Source organism: Nerophis lumbriciformis, linkage group LG24 (genome assembly GCF_033978685.3).
Source record: "Nerophis lumbriciformis linkage group LG24, RoL_Nlum_v2.1, whole genome shotgun sequence".
In the NCBI taxonomy this organism is placed as follows: domain Eukaryota; kingdom Metazoa; phylum Chordata; class Actinopteri; order Syngnathiformes; family Syngnathidae; genus Nerophis; species Nerophis lumbriciformis.
The window spans coordinates 27451138-27472263 of NC_084571.2; the positions used below are offsets into that span (position 1 = coordinate 27451138).

General features: G+C 39.2%; 1 protein-coding gene across 1 annotated transcript in view; it reads right to left on the reverse strand.

Annotated features, from left to right (window-relative positions):
- Positions 1-19063, reverse strand: part of fbxl20 (F-box and leucine-rich repeat protein 20) — a 42153-nt gene extending 23090 nt beyond the window's left edge. The window contains exons 1-6 of the mRNA XM_061981877.1: positions 18784-19063; positions 6776-6837; positions 936-990; positions 775-849; positions 606-700; positions 457-525 (exon numbers count right to left, since the gene is read on the reverse strand). Coding sequence (XP_061837861.1) covers positions 457-525; positions 606-700; positions 775-849; positions 936-990; positions 6776-6837; positions 18784-18825 — 398 coding nt within the window. The 5' untranslated portion in view covers positions 18826-19063. The remainder of the gene's footprint in view (positions 1-456; positions 526-605; positions 701-774; positions 850-935; positions 991-6775; positions 6838-18783) is intronic.
- Positions 19064-21126: the final 2063 nt, after the last annotated feature.

Sequence of the window (21126 nt, forward strand, 5' to 3'; positions counted from 1 at the left end):
TGTTACTTAGAATATGTTCCCCATACTAAAGTGTTACCAAAAACATATAACTTTGTCTTGAATTTGAAAAAAACAACATTTTATTTTTCACTAAAGAAGGGTTCGGTGAATGCGCATATGAAACTGGTGGGGTTCGGTACCTCCAACAAGGTTAAGAACCACTGTTGTAATTTATCTTTTTCGTAACACTGTTAGTGAATGAAGCGCACATTTGTAGTTGTTTCTCCATATTTCTACACAATAACTCAGATATGGTAACACTAGTGAGCAGTAGAGAATATGAAGTGATTTTTGGTCTAAAACATGTTTTGCGTTATTCATTATTGACGTGATTCTTGCTACTTTATGTTGTATATTTTTTACATGAGTGTGTATTAATACACCCAAAAATGTGTTTTCTTTTACCCTTTCAATATCTACTCAAGTATCATAACAGGTCAAAAATCACTGACGCACCTGTCAGTGATCTTGGTGCAGCCGTTCAAACTGAGCAGCTCAATGTTCCTGCAGTTCTGAGAGAACGTCCTGGGAAAAACAAAGGTATTGACATTCATGTGACCGGCAAAAAGCCTTAAAGTCATCCCCCTCTACGGGGTGGGCCTCACCTCAGGGCACTGTCGCCCACGCCGAGGCACCCCCGCAGGCTCAGCTTCCTCAGGAAGCCCCCGCATCGCTTTGAGATGTTCTCCACCACCCGACCCTGCAAGACACACCAGCGTACAAAGTGCCTGCGCTCCACACGCACGCTATCAGGCAGACATGCTAGAAGTTCACCTCGATGTCCCGCTGGAAGTTAAAAAGGTCGATCCGCTGCCAGTTGCTGCCGTCCAGCGCCAGGACATTCCAGGACTGAGAGGGAGCAGAGCGGCAGACCAATCATTGTGGGCATGTACCACGAATAATAAAACATGGCATAATTCTATGCACACACTCACTCGTGAAACTTGAGCACAGCGACACAGCGTCACCACATCCAGAAATGAGAAGATTCTGGAAGACAGACAAAGACACTTTAGACCAGGTGTGTCAAACGTACGGATGAGTTTGCAAGTATAAAAATTTGCCCAAATTTTTCAATGAAAAAAACTGCTGTTCTAAATGTGTCCACTAGACCATTGGGGGGGGGGGTGTTGTCATAAAAAAATACAATCATGTGTGCTTACGGACTGTATCCCTGCAGACTGTATTGATCTATATTGATATATATTGTAGAAACCAGAAATATTAATAACAGAAAGAAACAATCCTTTTGTGCGAATGAGTGTGAATGAGTTTAAATGGGGGAGGGAGGTTTTTTGGGTTGGTGCACTAATTGTAAGTGTATCTTGTGTTTTTTATGTTGATTTAATAAAAAAACAAAAAATATTTATTTTATTTATTTATTTATTTTTTTAACTTTTTTTTTTTTTTAATTCTTGTGCGGCCCGGTACCAATCGATCCACGTACCGGTACCGGGCCAAGGCCCGGTGGTTGGGGACCACTGCACTAGACGTTGCAATAGCAATTATTTGTATCTTTATAGATTATGCTATACCGTGTTTTTTGGAGTATAAATCGCTCCGGAGTATAAGTCGCACCAGCCAAAAATGCATAATAAAGAAGGAAAAAACCACATAAGTCGCACTGGAGTATAAGTCGCATTTTTTTGGGAAATTTATTTGATAAAACCCAACACCAAGAACAGACATTTGAAAGGCAATTTAAAATAAATAAAGAATAGTGAACAACAGGCTGAATAAGTGTACGTTATATGAGGCATAAATAACCAACTGAGAACGTGCCTGGTATGTTAACGTAACATATTATGGTAAGAGTCATTCAAATAACTATAACATATAGAACATGCTATACGTTTACCAAACAATCTGTCACTCCTAATCGCTAAATCCCATGAAATCTTATACGTCTAGTCTCTTACGTGAATGAGCTAAATAATATTATTTGATATTTTACGGTAATGTGTTAATAATTTCACACATAAGTCGCTCCTGAGTATAAGTCGCACCCCCGGCCAAACTATGAAAAAAACTGCGACTTATAGTCCGAAAAATACGGTATATGTAAAAACACAAACAAAAAAAACACGTGATGTTAGTGCATCAGTCGAGGAAAATGAGCAAACGACATAAATAACATCCTGTAATTGGATTTTGATATAATTTTTGTATCTTGATAGATTGAAAATTAACACCAATGAGTTGACTGATGAACATTGTCACATAATTTATTCAGAAGGTATAAATGACAACAAATAAAGAGAGAATACTATTGACCGCAACATGCAAGTGTAAAAAAACTAAACAACAACATTATGATTTGTACATTTTCTGAATGTGCTTGTTATATTTTTAAACAAAGAGAACAATTAGAAGTTGTCACTTGGGAGTATATTTTTCTCCATGTGGCCCCCTATCTAAAATTGGTTTGACACCCCTGCTTTAGACCAAGTCCTCAACAGGGGGACTTTGGTCCAGATTGGGGATTTAACGATTACTGATAAACTGCAGTAAAATTGCTAAATATAGCGACAAAGGCGCTAAGTTGACAAGACTGATACTAGCTGCTAATATGTCTTCTTGTTCTCTGGCAGACCAGAGGCCTCATGTATTAATTAAGAGTTGTGTGTATTTCCAAGTAAAAAATGGTGTAAGATCAAATCCAGAAAATGTTGTACAGATAGTCATTTTCAGATGTATTCAAGTATGCGCAGTTAATGAATTGAGCAACAAAATTGTGTTCCCCAAAAATCCTAATCGATTTGGCAAAATACTCTTTTGTTTAAAAAGAAAGACCAGGAAGACAATCCTCTATTTTTTCACACAAATGCAGTATTTCACTCTACAAAAAAAAAATATTGCGCTGAAAATTAAGCATTTGAAAATACTGCAAAAACAAAATTGTGTGTTTTTCCAAAAAAATCTTACCTATTCTGCAACAAAACAATTTCACAACAATGTTATGTTAAAAGGAGCAAAAAGAATGAGCTTTGGCTTGGAAAATCTACATCCCACAAAACATTCTGCAATTTGTGGTCAATAATTGGAATCCACGAGTTCTGCCTAGCAACAACAGTGACCAAGAAGACGAAGTTCTCTATCGTTTTACAAAAATGCAGAATTTAAATACAAAAATGTAACATTTTGCAAGGCAAAGCTACATTGGGAAATATGTGATAATCGACAAATTCTGCAAGCATGAAGCCACCAGGGGCCTCATGTATTTGAAGAGTTGCATTGATTTCCTAGTACAAATCCAGAAAACATTGTACGCATAAACAGTTTCAGATTTATTCAAGTGTGCGCACGCATTAATCCAAGAAAAAATGTTTACATCCCAATTAACGTGGAATTGAGCGCGCAGCTGGCCGCTACCTGTCTGTTTGAATATCTATCCCATCCATCCATCCATCCATTTTCTACCGCTTGTCCCTTTTGTGGTCGCGGGGGGTGCTGGAGCCTATCTCAGCTGCATTCGGGCGGACGGCGGGGTACACCCTGGACAAGTCGCCACCTCATCGCAGGGCCAACACAGATAGACAGACAACATTCACACTCACATTCACACACGAGGGCCAATTTAGTGTTGCCAATCAACCTATCCCCAGGTGCATGTCTTTGGAGGTGGGAGGAAGCCGGAGTACCCGGAGGGAACCCACGCAGTCACGGGGAGAACATGCAAACTCCACACAGAAAGATCCCGAGCCCGGGATTGAACTCAGGACTACTCAGGACCTTCGTATTGTGTGGCACATGCACTAACCCCTGTTCCACCGTGCTGCCTGTTTGAATATGCAAATATTTAAATAAGCCAATTGCTTGAGACCCCACACTCTGCCCAATATGAATTCACCTACAAGAAGTAGGTGGTGCTTTTTGCTCAAGTAAAGGCGGGCCAAAATTTACTTTTTGGCACGCTGTCAACTGCTGTTTCCAGGAAAGAGGGTTGAGTGTGGATTGAGGTGTAAAACTCAACGTCCGGGGGCCAGATCTGGCCCGCGACATCATTTTATTTGGCTGGCAAACACCTGGAAATGATGTGTCAATAAAGTACTTCAAATTGTCTCACTAAACGTAATGGATTTTTTTCATTTTGACAGAAAAAATATATGTACTGCTTGACATTGCATGCCTTTTAAACTTAAATAGTATCCATTGTTGCAACAAATATTACAGTATATTATCAAACTTTCCAAACATTGTTTGTCTAAATACAAATAAATACTAAAATATCTGCTTGACTTATGATTTTACAGCATTTTACTACCCATCAAATTAATAAAAATGATAATACATTTTGCGGTGTTCTTTGGAGCATATTACTGTACATTGGAAAAAATTACCTTTTTTTGCGTTAAAATCCTGGTGCATGGTCAGGATTGTACCACCTCTGCCTCAATTTGAGCCAGGAAAAACCCTGGCAGCTACGCTCATTTGTACCATAGCAGAATGAAAAGAAGTGGGTGAATTATCTTGTCCTCATTAAGTGTATATATATGTATGTATGTATGTATGTATGTATGTATGTATGTATGTATGTATGTATGTATATATATATATATATATATATATATATATATATATATATATGTATGTATGTATGTATGTATGTATGTATGTATGTATGTATGTATGTATATATATATATATATATATATATATATATATATATATATATATATACACACATATACATATACATATATATATATATATATATATATATATATATATATACATACACTTAATGAGGACAAGATAATTCACCCACTTCTTTTCATTCTGCTATGGTACAAACGCGCGTAGCTGCCAGGGTTTTTCCTGGCTCAAATTATATATATATATATATATATATATATATATAATCCGTTCATGAATGAGTATATCCGTTCGGCCACCGTGTTCAATGGAGAAGTCTGATCTACAAAATGTGCAGGCAGCATACCCCTTCCCCTTCCAGCTGTCCTGGATGAATTGAAATTATTTTTTCCAATCATTTTGGAACTTGCAAGCGTACTTCTTCTTCTTACTCGTCGTCGCCATGTCTCTTCTTCGTTCTTCTGCTTCGTCTCTGTTATGTTTTTGGACATTACTACTTGCCGTAGTTTTGAAGCAATGCATGATGGGAATCCGGATGTTGTGTGTCAGTGTATTAACGTACCGGCTGGAATAAACACACGCTGAGGAATAGCTCCGTCCCTGCCTACTTTATGGGTTATAGATAAACCTATGGATAACGGAGACATATATAATAGTCTCCTTTTAAGGTGAGAGAGGACTCTAAAGGCAGTGCCTTTAAGGCACGCCCCCAATATAGTTGTCCGGGTGGAAATCGGGAGAAATTCGGGAGAATGGTTGCCCGGGGAGATTTTCAGGAGGGGCACTGAAATTCGGGAGTCTCCCGGGAAAATCGGGAGGGTTGGCATGTACCGTAGTTTTCGGACTATAAGTCGCAGTTTTTTTTCATAGTTTGGCCGGGGGTGCGACTTATACTCAGGAGCGACTTATGTGTGAAATTATTAACACATTACCGTAAAATATCAAATAATATTATTTAGCTCATTCACGTAAGAGACTAGACGTATAAGATTTCATGGGATTTAGCGATTAGGAGTGACAAGATTGTTTGGTAAACGTATAGCATGTTCTATATGTTATAGTTATTTGAATGACTCTTACCATAATATGTTACTTTAACATACCAGGCACGTTCTCAGTTGGTTATTTATGCCTCATATAACGTACACTTATTCAGCCTGTTGTTCACTATTCTTTATTTATTTTAAATTGCCTTTCAAATGTCTATTCTTGGTGTTGGGTTTTATCAAATAAATTTCCCCCAAAAATGCGACTTATACTCCAGTGCGACTTATATGTTTTTTTCCTTCTTTATTATGCATTTTCGGCCGGTGCGGCTTATACTCCGAAAAATACGGTATGCCTATGGGATGTTCCAAATAAGTGTTTGATGAGCATTCTTCAACTTTCTCAGTCTTTTTTGCCACTTGTGCCAGCTGTTCTGAAACATGTTGCAGGCATCAAATTCCAAATGAGCTAATATTTGCAAAAAATAAAGTTTTCCGGTTTGAATGTGAAGCGTCTTGTCTTTGCAGTGTATTCAATTCAATATAGGTTGAAAATAATTTGCAAATCATTATATTCTGTTTTTATTTACGATTTACACAACGTGCCAACTTCACTGGTTTTGGGGTTTGTATTTGTGGCGGTCCAAATGCATTAACGGCGGGCCGCCACAAATATTTCAATAATTCATCAGGATGCACAGCCAATCTGGTGCTTGTCTCCGCTCTATGTGGGCACCTTACAGGCTAATAAGTGGAACTACTAGCCAGAGAGGTACCAGTGAAGAGTGTAATAGTTTTGCGAGCTTCGATGCAGACGACCTCACAAGATGAGCGTTTGGGCTGGCGAGGCCGAGGGCTGAGTTATGGCCTTCATTTTGATAAGAGGCTTATGTTTTTGTTTTTTTCCCTGCCCCTCGTCTGAGAACAATTTGAATGTTGTATAACCTAAAGGCATCTGTTTTTAATTAAGACTTTTAAACATGCAGGCAGCGGAGGTTCAGTAGGGAAAAAAAAAAGAAGTCTTGCAGGTTTGCGTGATATATTTGCTAAAGGGCATGTATGCATTATGTGTTTGTTTGAGGAGGGAGGAGGCCAATGGCGCCTTTGAATACTCCACATCGCTCCGCACGGAGTCGAGGGAAAACGTGTTCAAGCCGCTACGTTTTTTTGTGTGTTTTGCAAATGTCACTCACCGCAGCAACAGCTCCTTAGGTAGCTTCTTATTGATGACTGCCTCGTCGCTGTTTGTGAACATCTGGAAAACGATAAAGCAACAGACGATTATGTTCGCAAAAACCCTCGCTTTAATCATATCACTAAAGAGTATATGATGATGAGGATGATGATGATGATAGATGCACTGTCATGGAGCTCATAAAGAACAGGATTTTATGTCTGTTAAAGGGGAACTGTACTTTTTTATTTTTTTTTTATTTGCCTATCATTCATCATTCCCAATCCTTATCCTAAGACAAGCGCATATGTTTTTCTTTTTTTTTTATTGCATTCTAAATCGTAAATAAACGCTAGCAAAAGTCATCTAACCATTGAGCCAATGGGAGTCGCTCTATTCTGCCAATAAAACGCTGTAAAAAAAACATTCAGAAGCCTCCATTATTTTATTCAAATGTTCTTATAATCAGACCATATTTTCGGTATTAGATGGAATGCGCTAAAAATCTAGCATGCGTTAAGTAACAAAATATTTGACTCTGGAGGAGCTGCAAAATTAGCTACAACGCTGGCATACTAACGTTAACATGCAAACAGTTAACATGCATCAAACAAAATATTTGGCTCTGAGCTGAAAACTGCAAAATGAGCTAATAAGCTGCTAACATGTGTCAAGTGACAAAATATTTGACTGAGGTGTACACCTGCAAAATGAGCTTGTAAATATAGCATGCTAACTGTTAACATACATGAAATAACAACATATTTGACTGTGGAGGAGCATACCTGCAAAATTTGCTAAACTGCTAGCACATTAACCTTAACACGCATCTAATAAAACATTTGACTCTCAGGTGAATACTTGCAAAATGACTAAAAAGCTGACATGCTAACAGCTAGCATGAGTCAAATGATTTGACTGAGGTGTATACCTGCAAAATGAGCTTAGAAATATAGCATGCTAACTGTTAATATACGCAAATTAACAAAATATTTGACTGTGGAGGAGCATACCTGTAAAGTAAGCTAAAACGGTAGCATACTAACGTTAACATGCATCTAATAAAACATTTGACTCTCAGGTGAATACCTGCAAAATGACTAAAGAGCTGGCATGCTAACAGCTAGCATGCGTCAAATTATTTGACTGAGGTGTATACCTGCAAAATGAGCTTAGACATCAGGCATGTTTACATTAGCATGCTAACCGTAACATACATGAATTAACAAAATAGTTGACTCTGGAGGAGCTGCACAATTAGCTACAAGGCTAGCATACTAACGTTAACAAGCAAACAGTTAACATGTATCAAATAAAATATTTGACGAGTTGAATAACTGCAAAATGAGCTAAAAAGGTCACATGCTAACAGCTAACATGCGTCAAGTGACAAAATATTTGACTGAGGTGTATACCTGCAAAATGAGCTTGTAAATATAGCATGCTAACTGTTAACATACATGAAATAACAACATATTTGACTGTGGAGGATCATACCTGCAAAATTTGCTAAACTGCTAGCACACTAACCTTAACACGCATCTAATAAAACATTAGACTCTCAGGTGAATACTTGCAAAATGACTAATAAGTTGACATGCTAACAGCTAGCATGCGTCAAATTATTTGACTGAGGTGTATACCTGCAAAATGAGCTTAGAAATATAGCATGCTAACTGTTAATATACGCAAATTAACAAAATATTTGACTGTGGAGGAGCATACCTGTAAAGTTAGCTAAAACGGTAGCATACTAACGTTAACATGCATCTAATAAAACATTTGACTCTCAGGTGAATACCTGCAAAATGACTAAAGAGCTGGCATGCTAACAGCTAGCATGCGTCAAATTATTTGACTGAGGTGTATACCTGCAAAATGAGCTTAGACATCAGGCATGTTTACATTAGCATGCTAACCGTAACATACATGAATTAACAAAATAGTTGACTCTGGAGGAGCTGCACAATTAGCTACAAGGCTAGCATACTAACGTTAACAAGCAAACAGTTAACATGTATCAAATAAAATATTTGACGAGTTGAATAACTGCAAAATGAGCTAAAAAGGTCACAAGCTAACAGCTAACATGCGTCAAGTGACAAAATATTTGACTGAGGTGTATACCTGCAAAATGAGCTTGTAAAGATAGCATGCTAACTGTTAACATACATGAATTAACAAAATATTTGACTGTGGAGGAGCATACCTGCAAAGTTAGCTAAAACGCTAGCATACTAATGTTAACATGCTTCTAATAAAATATTTGACTTTCAGGTGAATACCTGCAAAATGACATGCTAACAGCTAGCATGCGTCACATTATTTGACTGAGGTGTATACCTGCAAAATGAGCTTTTGCAGGTATACATGGTGTAAAGTTCTTACTTATATCTTGTCAGTGAAAGCGCTAAAACATACCGGTGTAATGAGTTTACATTATTCACCCAAGGAACTTTAGGTATTAGAGAGTTCCGGTCGGACTGTTTTTCACGGGACAAACTGCTGCTCCGTTATTGATTGAAGTAAAGTCTGAATGTCATTAAAACAGTTAGCTCCATCTTTTGACACTTCTTCCACTCCCGTCCTTGCACGCTACACCGCTACAACAAAGATGACGGTGAGCCACGTAAATAAGACCGCCCACAAAACGGCGCATCCTGAAGCGACCATCAGAAAGCGACTTGAAGATGATCTGTAAAATTAATCTATGCAACATTTTGACCAAAGAACCACCATTACATCAAATCAAATCAAATCAACTTTATTTATAAAGCACATTTAAAATTTACCACAGGGGTAGCCAAAGTGCTGTACAATGGGCAGGTTAAAAGATAAAACGAGTACCGAGCAAACACAACACAACACAAACAGAACACGATAAAAAATAAATAAATAAAATAGAATAAATAAAAACAGGTTCACAGCAGGTGTATTATGGGGCGCCATTGCAGGATGGATATCACTCAGTGTTAAAAGCCATGGAATAAAAGTATGTTTTTAAGAGAGATTTAAAAACAGGAAGAGAGGAGGCTTGTCTAACACTCAGAGGTAGGTCGTTCCAGAGCTTGGGAGCAGCAACGGCGAAAGCTCTGTCACCTCTAAGCTTCAGCCTTGTGTCAGGGACCGTCAACAGCAGCTGATCGGCTGATCTTAAGGATCGGGTGGGGCAGTAAGACTGAAGGAGGTCGGAGAGATAGGTTGGCGCGTGGTCTACATGTTATGTAGACCACAAGGAAGAGTTTTCCATCCATCCATCCATTTTCTACCGCTTATTCCCTTTGGAGTCACGGGGGGCACTGGAGCCTATCTCAGCTACAATCGGGCGGAAGGCGGGGTACACCCTGGACAAGTCTCCACCTCATCGCAGGGCCAACACAGATAGACAGACAACATTCACACTCACATTCACACACTAGGGCCAATTTAGTGTTGCCAATCAACTTATCCCCAGGTGCATGTCTTTGGAAGCGGGAGGAAGCCGGAGTACCCGGAGGGAACCCACGCAGTCACGGGGAGAACATGCAAACTCCACACAGAAAGATCCCGAGCCCGGGATTGAACCCAAGACTACTCAGGACCTTCGTATTGTGAGGCAGATGCACTAACCCCTCTGCCACCGTGAAGCCCGGAAGAGTTTTCCATTTAGAACAAAATAATAATAATATGACTCCTTCAGTGCGCCTTATAATCCGGTGCGCCTTATATATGAAAAAATAGACCATTCATCGGCAGTGCACCTTATACTCCGGTGCGCCCTATGGTCCGGAAAATACGGTAGATGATATGGAAAAAATGCTGCTTCTTATTATTAGCTGTATTTGCCTTGTGAGAGTCTATTGCCATGCAAACAAGTGTGTACTGTTGAGGGGGAAGAAGAAACGCTCGGACAAAATCCAGAGACAGTCCTTTCTGTACACAGAGTACAAAAAGCAGGACTTGGCGCTCCCTCCTCTCCCACACGCCTGAATCGTATGATGTAGAAAGATACATTAAAGTCAGTAATTTAGGGGAGCGGGGGCACAAAAGCAAAAGGGACGTACACACCATTTATAAAAAGGCAAACAACTGTGACAAGATCAACATTTGCACGTCCTCACAGGTGCAAACATACGCGCAATTAGAGGATGTGTACTTATCGTGCTCACAGTCGTCATGAAGGAGGCGGACATTTGTTGCTACGGTGATCTTTAAAAAGAGCAAAGATGGCAGACTTGTTTTACTAAATCATCCTATACTAACAGTACCGTATTTTCCAGACCATAGGGCGCACCGCCGATGAATGGTCTAATTTTGACCTTTTTTTTCCTTATATAAGGCGCACCAGATTAAAGGCCTACTGAATGCGATTTTCTTATTTAAACGGGGATAGCAGGTCCATTCTATGTGTCATACTTGATCATTTCGCGAAATTGCCATATTTTTGCTGAAAGGATTTAGTAGAGAGCATCGATGATAAAGTTTGCAACTTTTGGTCGCTGATAAAAAAGCCTTGCCTGTACCGGAAGTAGCAGACAAGTAGCGTGACGTCACAGGTTGTGGAGCTCCTCACATCTGCACATTGTTTACAATCATGGCCACCAGCAGCGAGAGCGATTCGGACCGAGAAAGTGACGATTTCCCCATTAATTTGAGCGAGGATGAAAGATTTGTGGATGAGGAAAGTGAGAGTGAAGGACGAGAGGGCAGTGGGAGCGATTCAGATAGGGAAGATGCTGTGAGAGGCGGGTGGGACCTGATATTCAGCTGGGAATGACTAAAACAGTAAATAAACACAAGACATATATATACTCTATTAGCCACAACACAACCAGGCTTATATTTAATATGCCACAAATTAATCCTGCATAACAAACACCTCCCCCCTTCCGTCCATATAACCCGCCAATACAACTCAAACACCTGCACAACACACTCAATCCCACAGCCCAAAGAAACGTTTACCTCCCCAAAGTTCATACAGCACATATATTTCCCCAAAGTCCCCAAAGTTACGTACGTGACATGCACATAGCGGCACGCACGTACGGGCAAGCGATCAAATGTTTGGAAGCGTACTCACGGTACCGTGTCTGCGTATCCAATTCAAAGTCCTCCTAGTAAGAGTCTCTGTTGTCCCAGTTCTCCACAGGCCAATGGTAAAGCTTGACTGTCATCTTTCGGGAATGTAAACAATGAAACACCGGCTGTGTTTGTGTTGCTGCAGCCGCCCGCAATACACCGCTTCCCACCTACAGCTTTCTTCTTTGCTGTCTCCATTGTTCATTGAACAAATTGCAAAAGATTCACCAACACAGATATCCAGAATACTGTGGAATTTTGCGATGAAACAGACGACTTAATAGCTGGCCACCATGCTGTCTCAAAATGTCCTCTACAATCCGCGACGTCACGCGCAGACGTCATCATACCGAGACGTTTTCAGCAGGATATGTCGCGCGAAATTTTGAAATTGCACTTTAGTAAGCTAACCCGGCCGTATTGGCATGTGTTGCAATGTTAAGATTTCATCATTGATATATAAACTATCAGACTGCGTGGTCGGTAGTAGTGGGTTTCAGTAGGCCTTTAAAGGAGACACATTATTTTATTTTATAATTATTATATTATTTTATAATACAATACTTTTTTTTTTTTTTCTAAATGTAAAACACATCATTGTGGTCTACATAACATGTACTGGTGGTTCTTTGGTCAAAATGTTGCATAGATTATGTTTTGCAGATCATCTTCAAGTAGCTTTCCGACAGTCGCTTCCGGATGCGCCGTTTTGTGGGCGGTCTTATTTACATGGCTCACCTTCGACAGCGTCTTCTCCCGGTCATCTTTGTTGTAGCGGTGTAGCGTGCAAGGACGGGAGTGGAAGAAGTGTCAAAAGATGGAGCTAACTGTTTTAATGACATTCAGACTTTACTTAAATCAATGACGGAGCAGCATCTCCTCATCCGGAAACAACCACGCCGGAAATGTGTCCCGTGAAAAACCATGCGACCGGAACTCTTTAATAACTGAAGTTCCTTGGGTGAATAACGTAAACTCACTACACCGGTATGTTTTAGCGCTTTCATGGCGAGTTTACTGACAGATATAAGTAAGAACTTTACACTACTTTATATTAGAAATGGCAACAGCGGAGCATGAATGTCCCATAACAAGAAGATAGAGAAAAAGAAGAATCTTATCGGCACGGACTACAAAAGCGGATGTGCGCAATTTTTCAGGATTTATGCAGATCCCAAATACAGATCAGCAAGTATCAAAAGGTAAGAAAAGTTGCTGTTGCATAATATTGCAAAAAAAAACGCCAGATAATATGTCTTACCTTACACACACACCATAAAAAAAAGTTGTGTATGTGCGCGCACGTCTCTTGACAAAACACTTGGCTTCTCGTCATGGCACTTTCTCTCTCACACACAATGATAGCGCGACATAATAATAGCATGACATCTGTCCATTGGTGCCAACAGAATGAAAAATGCCTTTCACAACTGAACTTAATGTAGTGATTGAAATATCAAATGTATAGATGCTTATTTAATTACATTACACATATTTAATATCTATGTACGTACACTAACTTAAAAACTATTTTATATATATATACTAGGGGTGTAACGGTACACAAAAATGTTGGTTCGGTACGTACCTCGGTTTAGAGGTCACGGTTCAGTTCATTTTCGGTACAGTAAGAAAACAACAAAATACACATTTTTTGGTTATTTATTTACCAAATTTGTAAACAATGGCTTTATCCATTTAACATTGGGAACACTATAATAATTCTGCCCACGTTAATCAACATTAAACTGCCTCAAATTGTTGCTCAGATTAAATAAAATTACAAAACTTTTCTTCTACATATAAAAAGTGCAACATTAAACAGTTTCAAGTCAACTCATCATGCTTAATTTATTACAGCATTTGGGAAGCCTGTAGTTGATTTTTATTATGTAAAAGTTATATTTTTATCAACATGTGCTAGCAGGGACCCTGCCATTCAAAACTAGGCTGCTCCATTACTAATGATTAATGTAACTATAGCTGAAAAAATAGTACAATAGCAATAGGAGAGACTATTCATCCCTGACCACCATGGAGTTCATGTAGGCTTAATGATGCAGTTACATTATTATATCAACTATCAGAGACGGAAACTCTTCATTTAACATAATGTCCTTTTTTGCTGCTTCAACACAGCTCAATCAACACAGAAAAAGGTAAAGTGAAATAACAGACAGACAGGGCTTTGCTGTCCGTAACACACACACACACACACCGCAAAATGAGCTAACGTTACGCTAAAAACTAATTAGCCTTCACCTCAAGCCAGGACTACGAGCGAGCTGAAGCTACCGTTTATGTTTCTAGAACGTCAACGGGCTCATAGTGATGTTACTAGTAGTTGACTGGGAGGTGTTTATTATCATTTGGGGAGAGTCCGCAGTCACTGTCAATGTACTAACTCATGTTTACGTCATCATCTTTTTTTGCTTTTCCTCTATTCACTGCAGCACGGTTATTTAGTATTATTGTACATATTAGTAATTTAATGACTTGTTTATATTTCTAGATAAATATTAATATATTGTTTACATGGAACAAAGAGAGCACAGCCTACCAAGTTAAATTCCTTGTGTGTTTAATCAATGCTTCTTAAATATTTTCTGTTACGCCCCTCAAGGAAAAATAAAATATTTTGCGTCCCCCCCCCCCACTCTTCACTGTGACTATATATTATAATTTGTCTATAGAATTGTTATAACTATACCTCTGCATAACATTGTAAGCTTATTAACATTAAAGGAAACAAAACACCGGTCTTTCCTTGTCTCCCACTATTTGAGGACTGGTGTTAAGCATACTTGGCCAAAAAAACGGATTCTGATAACTGATACTAGTGATTGTTTTCGTGATTGAAAAAAACTAATGAAAAAATATATAAAATAACAAGGCAGTCTTTTGAACGACTCTTTGAAAGGAACAGCTCCTCAAGATCCAGTGTTCTGGAAAAGTGTTGAAATAATTTTGGTACTGGGACAATACTAGTTAAAACCCAGACGGGAAATGAAAGTCCCCAAAAAGTCAACAAAAGACCTTACTCTGAAGGCGAAACAAGGCTCCATTTCCGGTTGACCAATGTATGATCCTGTAACGACTTAGTATCGGATTGATACCCAAATATGTGGTGTCATCCAAAACTAATGTAAAATATCAAACAACAGGAGAATACCTGATTATTACATTTTACAGAAGTGTAGCTAGAACATGTTAAAAGAGAAAGTAATCAGATATTAACAGTAAATGAACAAGTAGATTAATAATTCAATTTCTACCACTTGTCCTTAATAATTTTAACAAAATAATACAATATAAAATTACACAATATGTTACTGCATATGTCAGCAGCTAAATTAGGAGCCTTTGTTTGCTTACTTACTAATAAAAGACAAATTGTCTTGTATGTTCACTATTTTATTTAAGGACCGGTACCAAAATATTGGTATCGGGACAACACTCGTTAAAACAATGTTTTTCAACCTTTTTTGAGCCAAGGCAGACCACCAGCAAAAAACATTAAAAAATTAAACTTAGCAGCCCATACTGACAGTAAAAAGTCGTTCCCACAATTGTTGGTTATGAATTCAAACCATAACCAACCATGCATCACTATAACACTTGTCTCAAAGTAAGTCTACAGTCACGACCTGTCACATCGTGACTTATTTTGAGTTTTTTGGTGTCTTGCGCTCCTATTTTGGTGGCTTTTCCTGTTTAATTGGTATTTGCCTGTCGCAGTTTCACATCTTCCTTTGAGCACTATTCCCCGCACCCGCTTTGTTTTAGCAATCAAGACTATTTAAGTTGTTGCTATCCTTCTTTGTGTGAACATTGTTGATTGTCATGTCATGTACGGATGTACTTTGTGGACGCCGTCTCTGCTCCACACGCTGTAAGTCTTTGCTGTCGTCCAGCATTCTGTTTTTGTTAACTTTGTAGCCAGTTCAGTTTTAGTTTCGTTTTGCATAGCCATCCCTAAGCTTAAATGCCTTTTCTTAGCGGCACTCGCCTTTTGTTTATTTTTGGTTTAAGCGTTAAATACTTATTTACCTGTACCCTGCCTTCCGCTGTCGTCTGCAAATTGGAATCACGACAAACCATGTTCCCGACATCAACAAGGCAATTAGCTATCTGCTGCCACGTACTGATATGGAAGAGTATTACATGGTTACTCTGCCGAGCACCGACACTCAACAACGGCACATAATTTGCTGATTGTATTTACTGGTTTGCAAAAACATTTTTTTGATTGATTGATTGAGACTTTTATTAGTAGATTGCACAGTACAGTACATATTCCGTACAATTGACCACTAAATGGTAACACCCGAATACGTTTTTCAACTTGTTTAAGTCGGGGTCCACGTTAATCAATTCATGGTACAAATATATACTATCAGCATAATACAGTCATCACACAAGTTAATCATCAGAGTATATACATTTAATTATTTGCATTATTTACAATACGGGGGGTAGGATGTGGAGGGGGTTGGGGCGGGGGGTTAGGTTTGGTTGATATCAGCACTTCTGTCATCAACAATTATATCATCTGAGAAATGGACATTGAAACAGTTCAGGTCTGACTTCGTAGGATATGTACAGCGAGCAGTGAACATAGTGAGCTCAGAAAGCATAAGAAATACATTTGATTATTTACACTCCGGGGAGGTGGGATGTGGTGGGGGGAGGGTGCTATTCTAGGGTTGTAGTTGCCTGGAGGTGTTCTTTTAGTGCGATTTTGAAGAAGGGTAGAGATGCACTTTCTTTTACATCTGTTGGGAGTGCATTCCATATTGATGTGGCATAGAAGGAGAATGAGTTAAGACCTTTGTTGGATCGGAATCTGGGTTTAACGTGGTTTGTGGAGCTCCCCCAGGTGTTGTGGTTATGGCAGTCATTTACATTATGGAAGTAGTTTGAGATGTACTTCGGTATCAGGGAGGTGTAGCGAATTTTATAGACTAGGCTCAGTGCAAGTTGTTTTACTCTGTCCTCCACCCTGAGCCAGCCCATTTTGGAGAAGTGGGTAGGAGTGAGGTGGGATCTGGGGTGGAGGTCTAGAAGTAATCTGACTAGCTTGTTCTGGGATGTTTGGAGTCTAGATTTGAGGGTTTTGGAGGTGCATGCGTAATCGAAAAAGGGTTGAATGAGAGTTCCCGCTAGAATCTTCTTCATGGTGCTTTTGTTGACCAGAGATGAGATTCTGTAACCCAGCTAGATGAAATTATATAATCTCCCACGGCACACCAGACCATACTTGCCAACCTTGAGACCTCTGATTTCGGGAGGTGGTGGGGGGGCGTGGTCGGGGGTGAGGGCGGGGGCGTGGTTAAGAGGGGAGGAGTATATTTACAGCTAGAATTCACCAAGTCAAGTATTTCATATATATATATATATGAAATACTTGACTTTCAGTGAATTCTAGCTATATATATATATATATATATATATATGAGAAATACTTTAATTTCACTGTTAATTTATTTACACATAACACTCATCTACTCATTGTTGAATTAAGGGTTGAATTGTTCATTCTTGTTCTATTCTCTGTCACTATTTTTCTAACCATGCTGAACACCCTCTCTGATGATGCATTCTGCTTCGTCTCCTTGTTGTGTGCGCAGTTGTGCACTGCACTCTCTAAAAGCCGTAGATGTTATTGTCACATATGCATGTACAGTAGATGGCAGTATTGTCCTGTTTAAGAGTGTCACAACATTGCTGTTTACGGCAGACGAACTGCTTTACGGTAGACGAAAACGTGACTGCTGTTGTTGTGTGTTGCTACCGCGCTGGGAGGACGTTAATGAAACTGTCTAACAATAAACCCACATAAGAAACCAAGAACTCGCCCTCGATCATTCTACAGTTATAATGTGATTGGGCAGGCACACTGTTTATATTGTGGGAAAGCGGACATGAGAACAGGCTGTCGACACGTCATTCAGGTCGCATGCAGCTTGAGGGGGCGTGGCCTCCAGCTACGTCTGAATTTCGGGAGAAAATTTGTTACGGGAGTTTTTCGGGAGAGGCGCTGAATTTCGGGAGTCTCCCGGAAAATCCGGGAGGGTTGGCAAGTATGCACCAGCGGTACAGTGGATGAAAAACACAAACCGGAAATGAAAGTACCCAAAAAAAGTCAACAAAAGATCTTACTCTGAAGGCGAAACAAAGTGCCATTTCCGGTTGCAGCCTCCGGTGTCTGCGGCTAGCTTGCGAGCACGGCTCGCTCGCAGCTGTTTGACGGAGAGGTAACGGCCTGAATCTTGCGAGTCGTCAGCTGTTGCACTGTTAAAAATAAACAATAACCTACTCACAAATCCCACGCTCGGTTTAAATGGGGGGAGAAGGAGAGATTAAACCCAGCGAGTGGCCGAGCCGCACAGGCTAACATGCCACCATATATATATATATATTTGTTTTTAAAGGGAACAAGTTTGCAGCCAAACACTGCGCTAATTGTGGTTAAATGTTTTCCATCAACTAGCAATCACCGGGCCTCAACTCGCACGCCGTCAAAGTGTCATTGTTTACCAGGTCTGGGGCCTGTTGTGGCTCGCTAGCACACGGCCGTGGATGTAAGCAGTCCCAAGCCGAGGGCCCCCACCGTGGCAGCGGCTACACCAGCACAACAACCCGGCTAGCATCACAAAAAGTCTCGCCATCGACAATGTGTGTTCAAATAAGTGCGTCGTTGTTGAATTACAGTGAAGTTTAGTGCAGCATTCGGCGTATAGCCTCCATGTCCTTTGTTGTGATGGTGCACAGGAGGAAAAAGATTTGGCAAAGATTAAACAAGTCAAGACATGTCAGGCCTGCTGCATGTTGTTGTTGTTGTTGACAGCACAAAAGCAACAGTGTTTAACATCATCCCAGTGCAGCATCACCGACGTCGTGTTTGCATACTTCTCTGCTCCGTCAATGCAAGCGGACGTCGGTTAACGCCTCCGTAAAACTCACCTCAAAGCGGCTCCGGGAAACGCCGTTCACCTCCTTCCCCATGTCGGACGCTGCTCACCGACTCGGTGGCTTCGGTGCGGGCGAGAGTCAAAACGCTTCCTGCCGACTCCCATGCACGGCTATCATGCTACCGTCCACCGGGCATAGCTACTTGGACGCCGCCGTCCGTCCGTCCCCGTTGGCCCGAACAACACGAGTGACCTCGTCTATTAGCATGAAAAGATAATACCGCTTTTCCAGGCAGCGGCCAGCCAATAGGCCCGGTTTGGCACGGATTGCCCTCCCTCACTCCCTCCCGTGCGCACAATAGCCCGGGTACTGGAATATGACCAACAATGTAGCTAATGTGACGCGTACGGTACTGATAAATAAATTTAAAAAACATGATTATATTATGAGGCCGAAAACGTGTTAAATATTAAATTAAATAAACAAATGAAAATAATTTACAACATGCTAAAGTATATGGAAGCCAATTAAAATGGGCATACTCAACATTAAACCATAAATATACAATACATACATTCCAAATGTAAAGGTCAGACCTAAAGTGTATTTTGTATATCTAATCACTGAGACAACCATACTAAATTGACACTTTAGGTGTCTGTTGATTTACACACATTGTTTACAAGCTGATTGATTCAATTCTGACTGTTAATTCTTTTTGATACTGTTGTTTTTGTTAAGGGAGACACCACTTCCTCATTTCTAGTTGGTCACGCCCCCATTGTGGCAACTTGGCCAGTCAACGCGCACTTCGTCATATGGCGTCACATACTCCTCTGGAGCGAATGGCTTTTTTCACAATACTAAAAAAAAATAACTTAAAACATATATGTTTTATTACCTGGTCTATGTTACTGGTACGTATGTATGATAAATAGACACAAACGTTCTAATGTAATGCCAAATGTGTGATTTGTTCATTCAAGCTTATATGCAGATTTAAAAGTGTCCCTATAACTATTATTATACTACTATCATTACAAACCTCTGTTTTACTTTCATTTCGATTGGGTTCATAATTTAAATCCCACAAAATAAAAAATACCTACTCAAACTATAACTATAAATTTGGCATATTTATTAACGATAGCAACATGGAAAGGATTTATAATATTATTATATTGCAAGATACATTTTTCATACACAAAAGTCGCTTCCTTAAAATGAAACCCAAATGATCACGTTGGTTTAATGATATCAAGTTAATTGTGACGCGTCTAGTGTTGATAAATAAATAATTAAAAACATGATTATATGAGCCCGAAAACGTGTTTTTGTCTTGGCGTGAGTACAATTAAATGAACAAAATGAAAATAATTTACAACATGCAAAAGTATATGGAAGCCAATTAAAATGGGCATACTCAACATTAAACCATAAATATACGATACATACATTCCAAATGTAAAGGTCAGACCTAAAGTGTATTTTTTTACATCTACTCACTGAGACAACCATACTAAATTGACACTTTAGGTGTATGTTGATTTACACACATTGCTTACAAGCTGATTGATTCAATTCTGACTGTTAATCCTCTTTGATACTATTGTTTTTGCTAAGGGAGACACCACTTCCTCATTTCTAGTTGGTCACGCCCCCATTGTGGCAACTTGGCCAGTCAGCACGCCTTTCGTCATATGACGTCACATACTCCTCTGGAACGAATAGCTTTTTTCAGAATACTAAAAAAAATACTTCACTTGTCACCAAACTATGATTACCTTAAAAAAAATATGTTTTAGTACCTGGTCTATGTTACTGGCACGTATTTCTGATAAATAGACATGAACGTTCTAATGTAATGCCACATTTGTGATATGTTCATTCAAGCTTGTATGCAGATTTAAAAGTCCCTATAACTATTATTATACTACTATCATTACAAAACCTTTGTGTCTTACTTTCATTTCGATTGGGTTCATAATTTAAATCCCACAAATTAAAAAATGTCTACTCAAACTATAACTATATGCATTTGGCATATGTATTAATGATAGCAACTTGGAAAGGATTTCTAATATTATTATATTGCAAGCTAAATTCTTCATACACAAAAGTCGCTTCCTTAAAGTGAAACCCAAATTATCACGTTGGTTTAATGATATCAAGTTAATTGTGATGTGTCTAGTGCTGATAAATAAATTTAAAAAAACCTGATTATATGAGCACAAAAATTTGTTTTTGTCTTGGCGCGAGTACAATTAAATGAACAAATGAAAATAATTTACAACATGCTAAAGTATATGGAAGCCAATTAAGGCCATACTCAACATTAAACCATAAATATACCATACATACATTCCAAATGTAAAGGTCAGACCTAATGTGTAT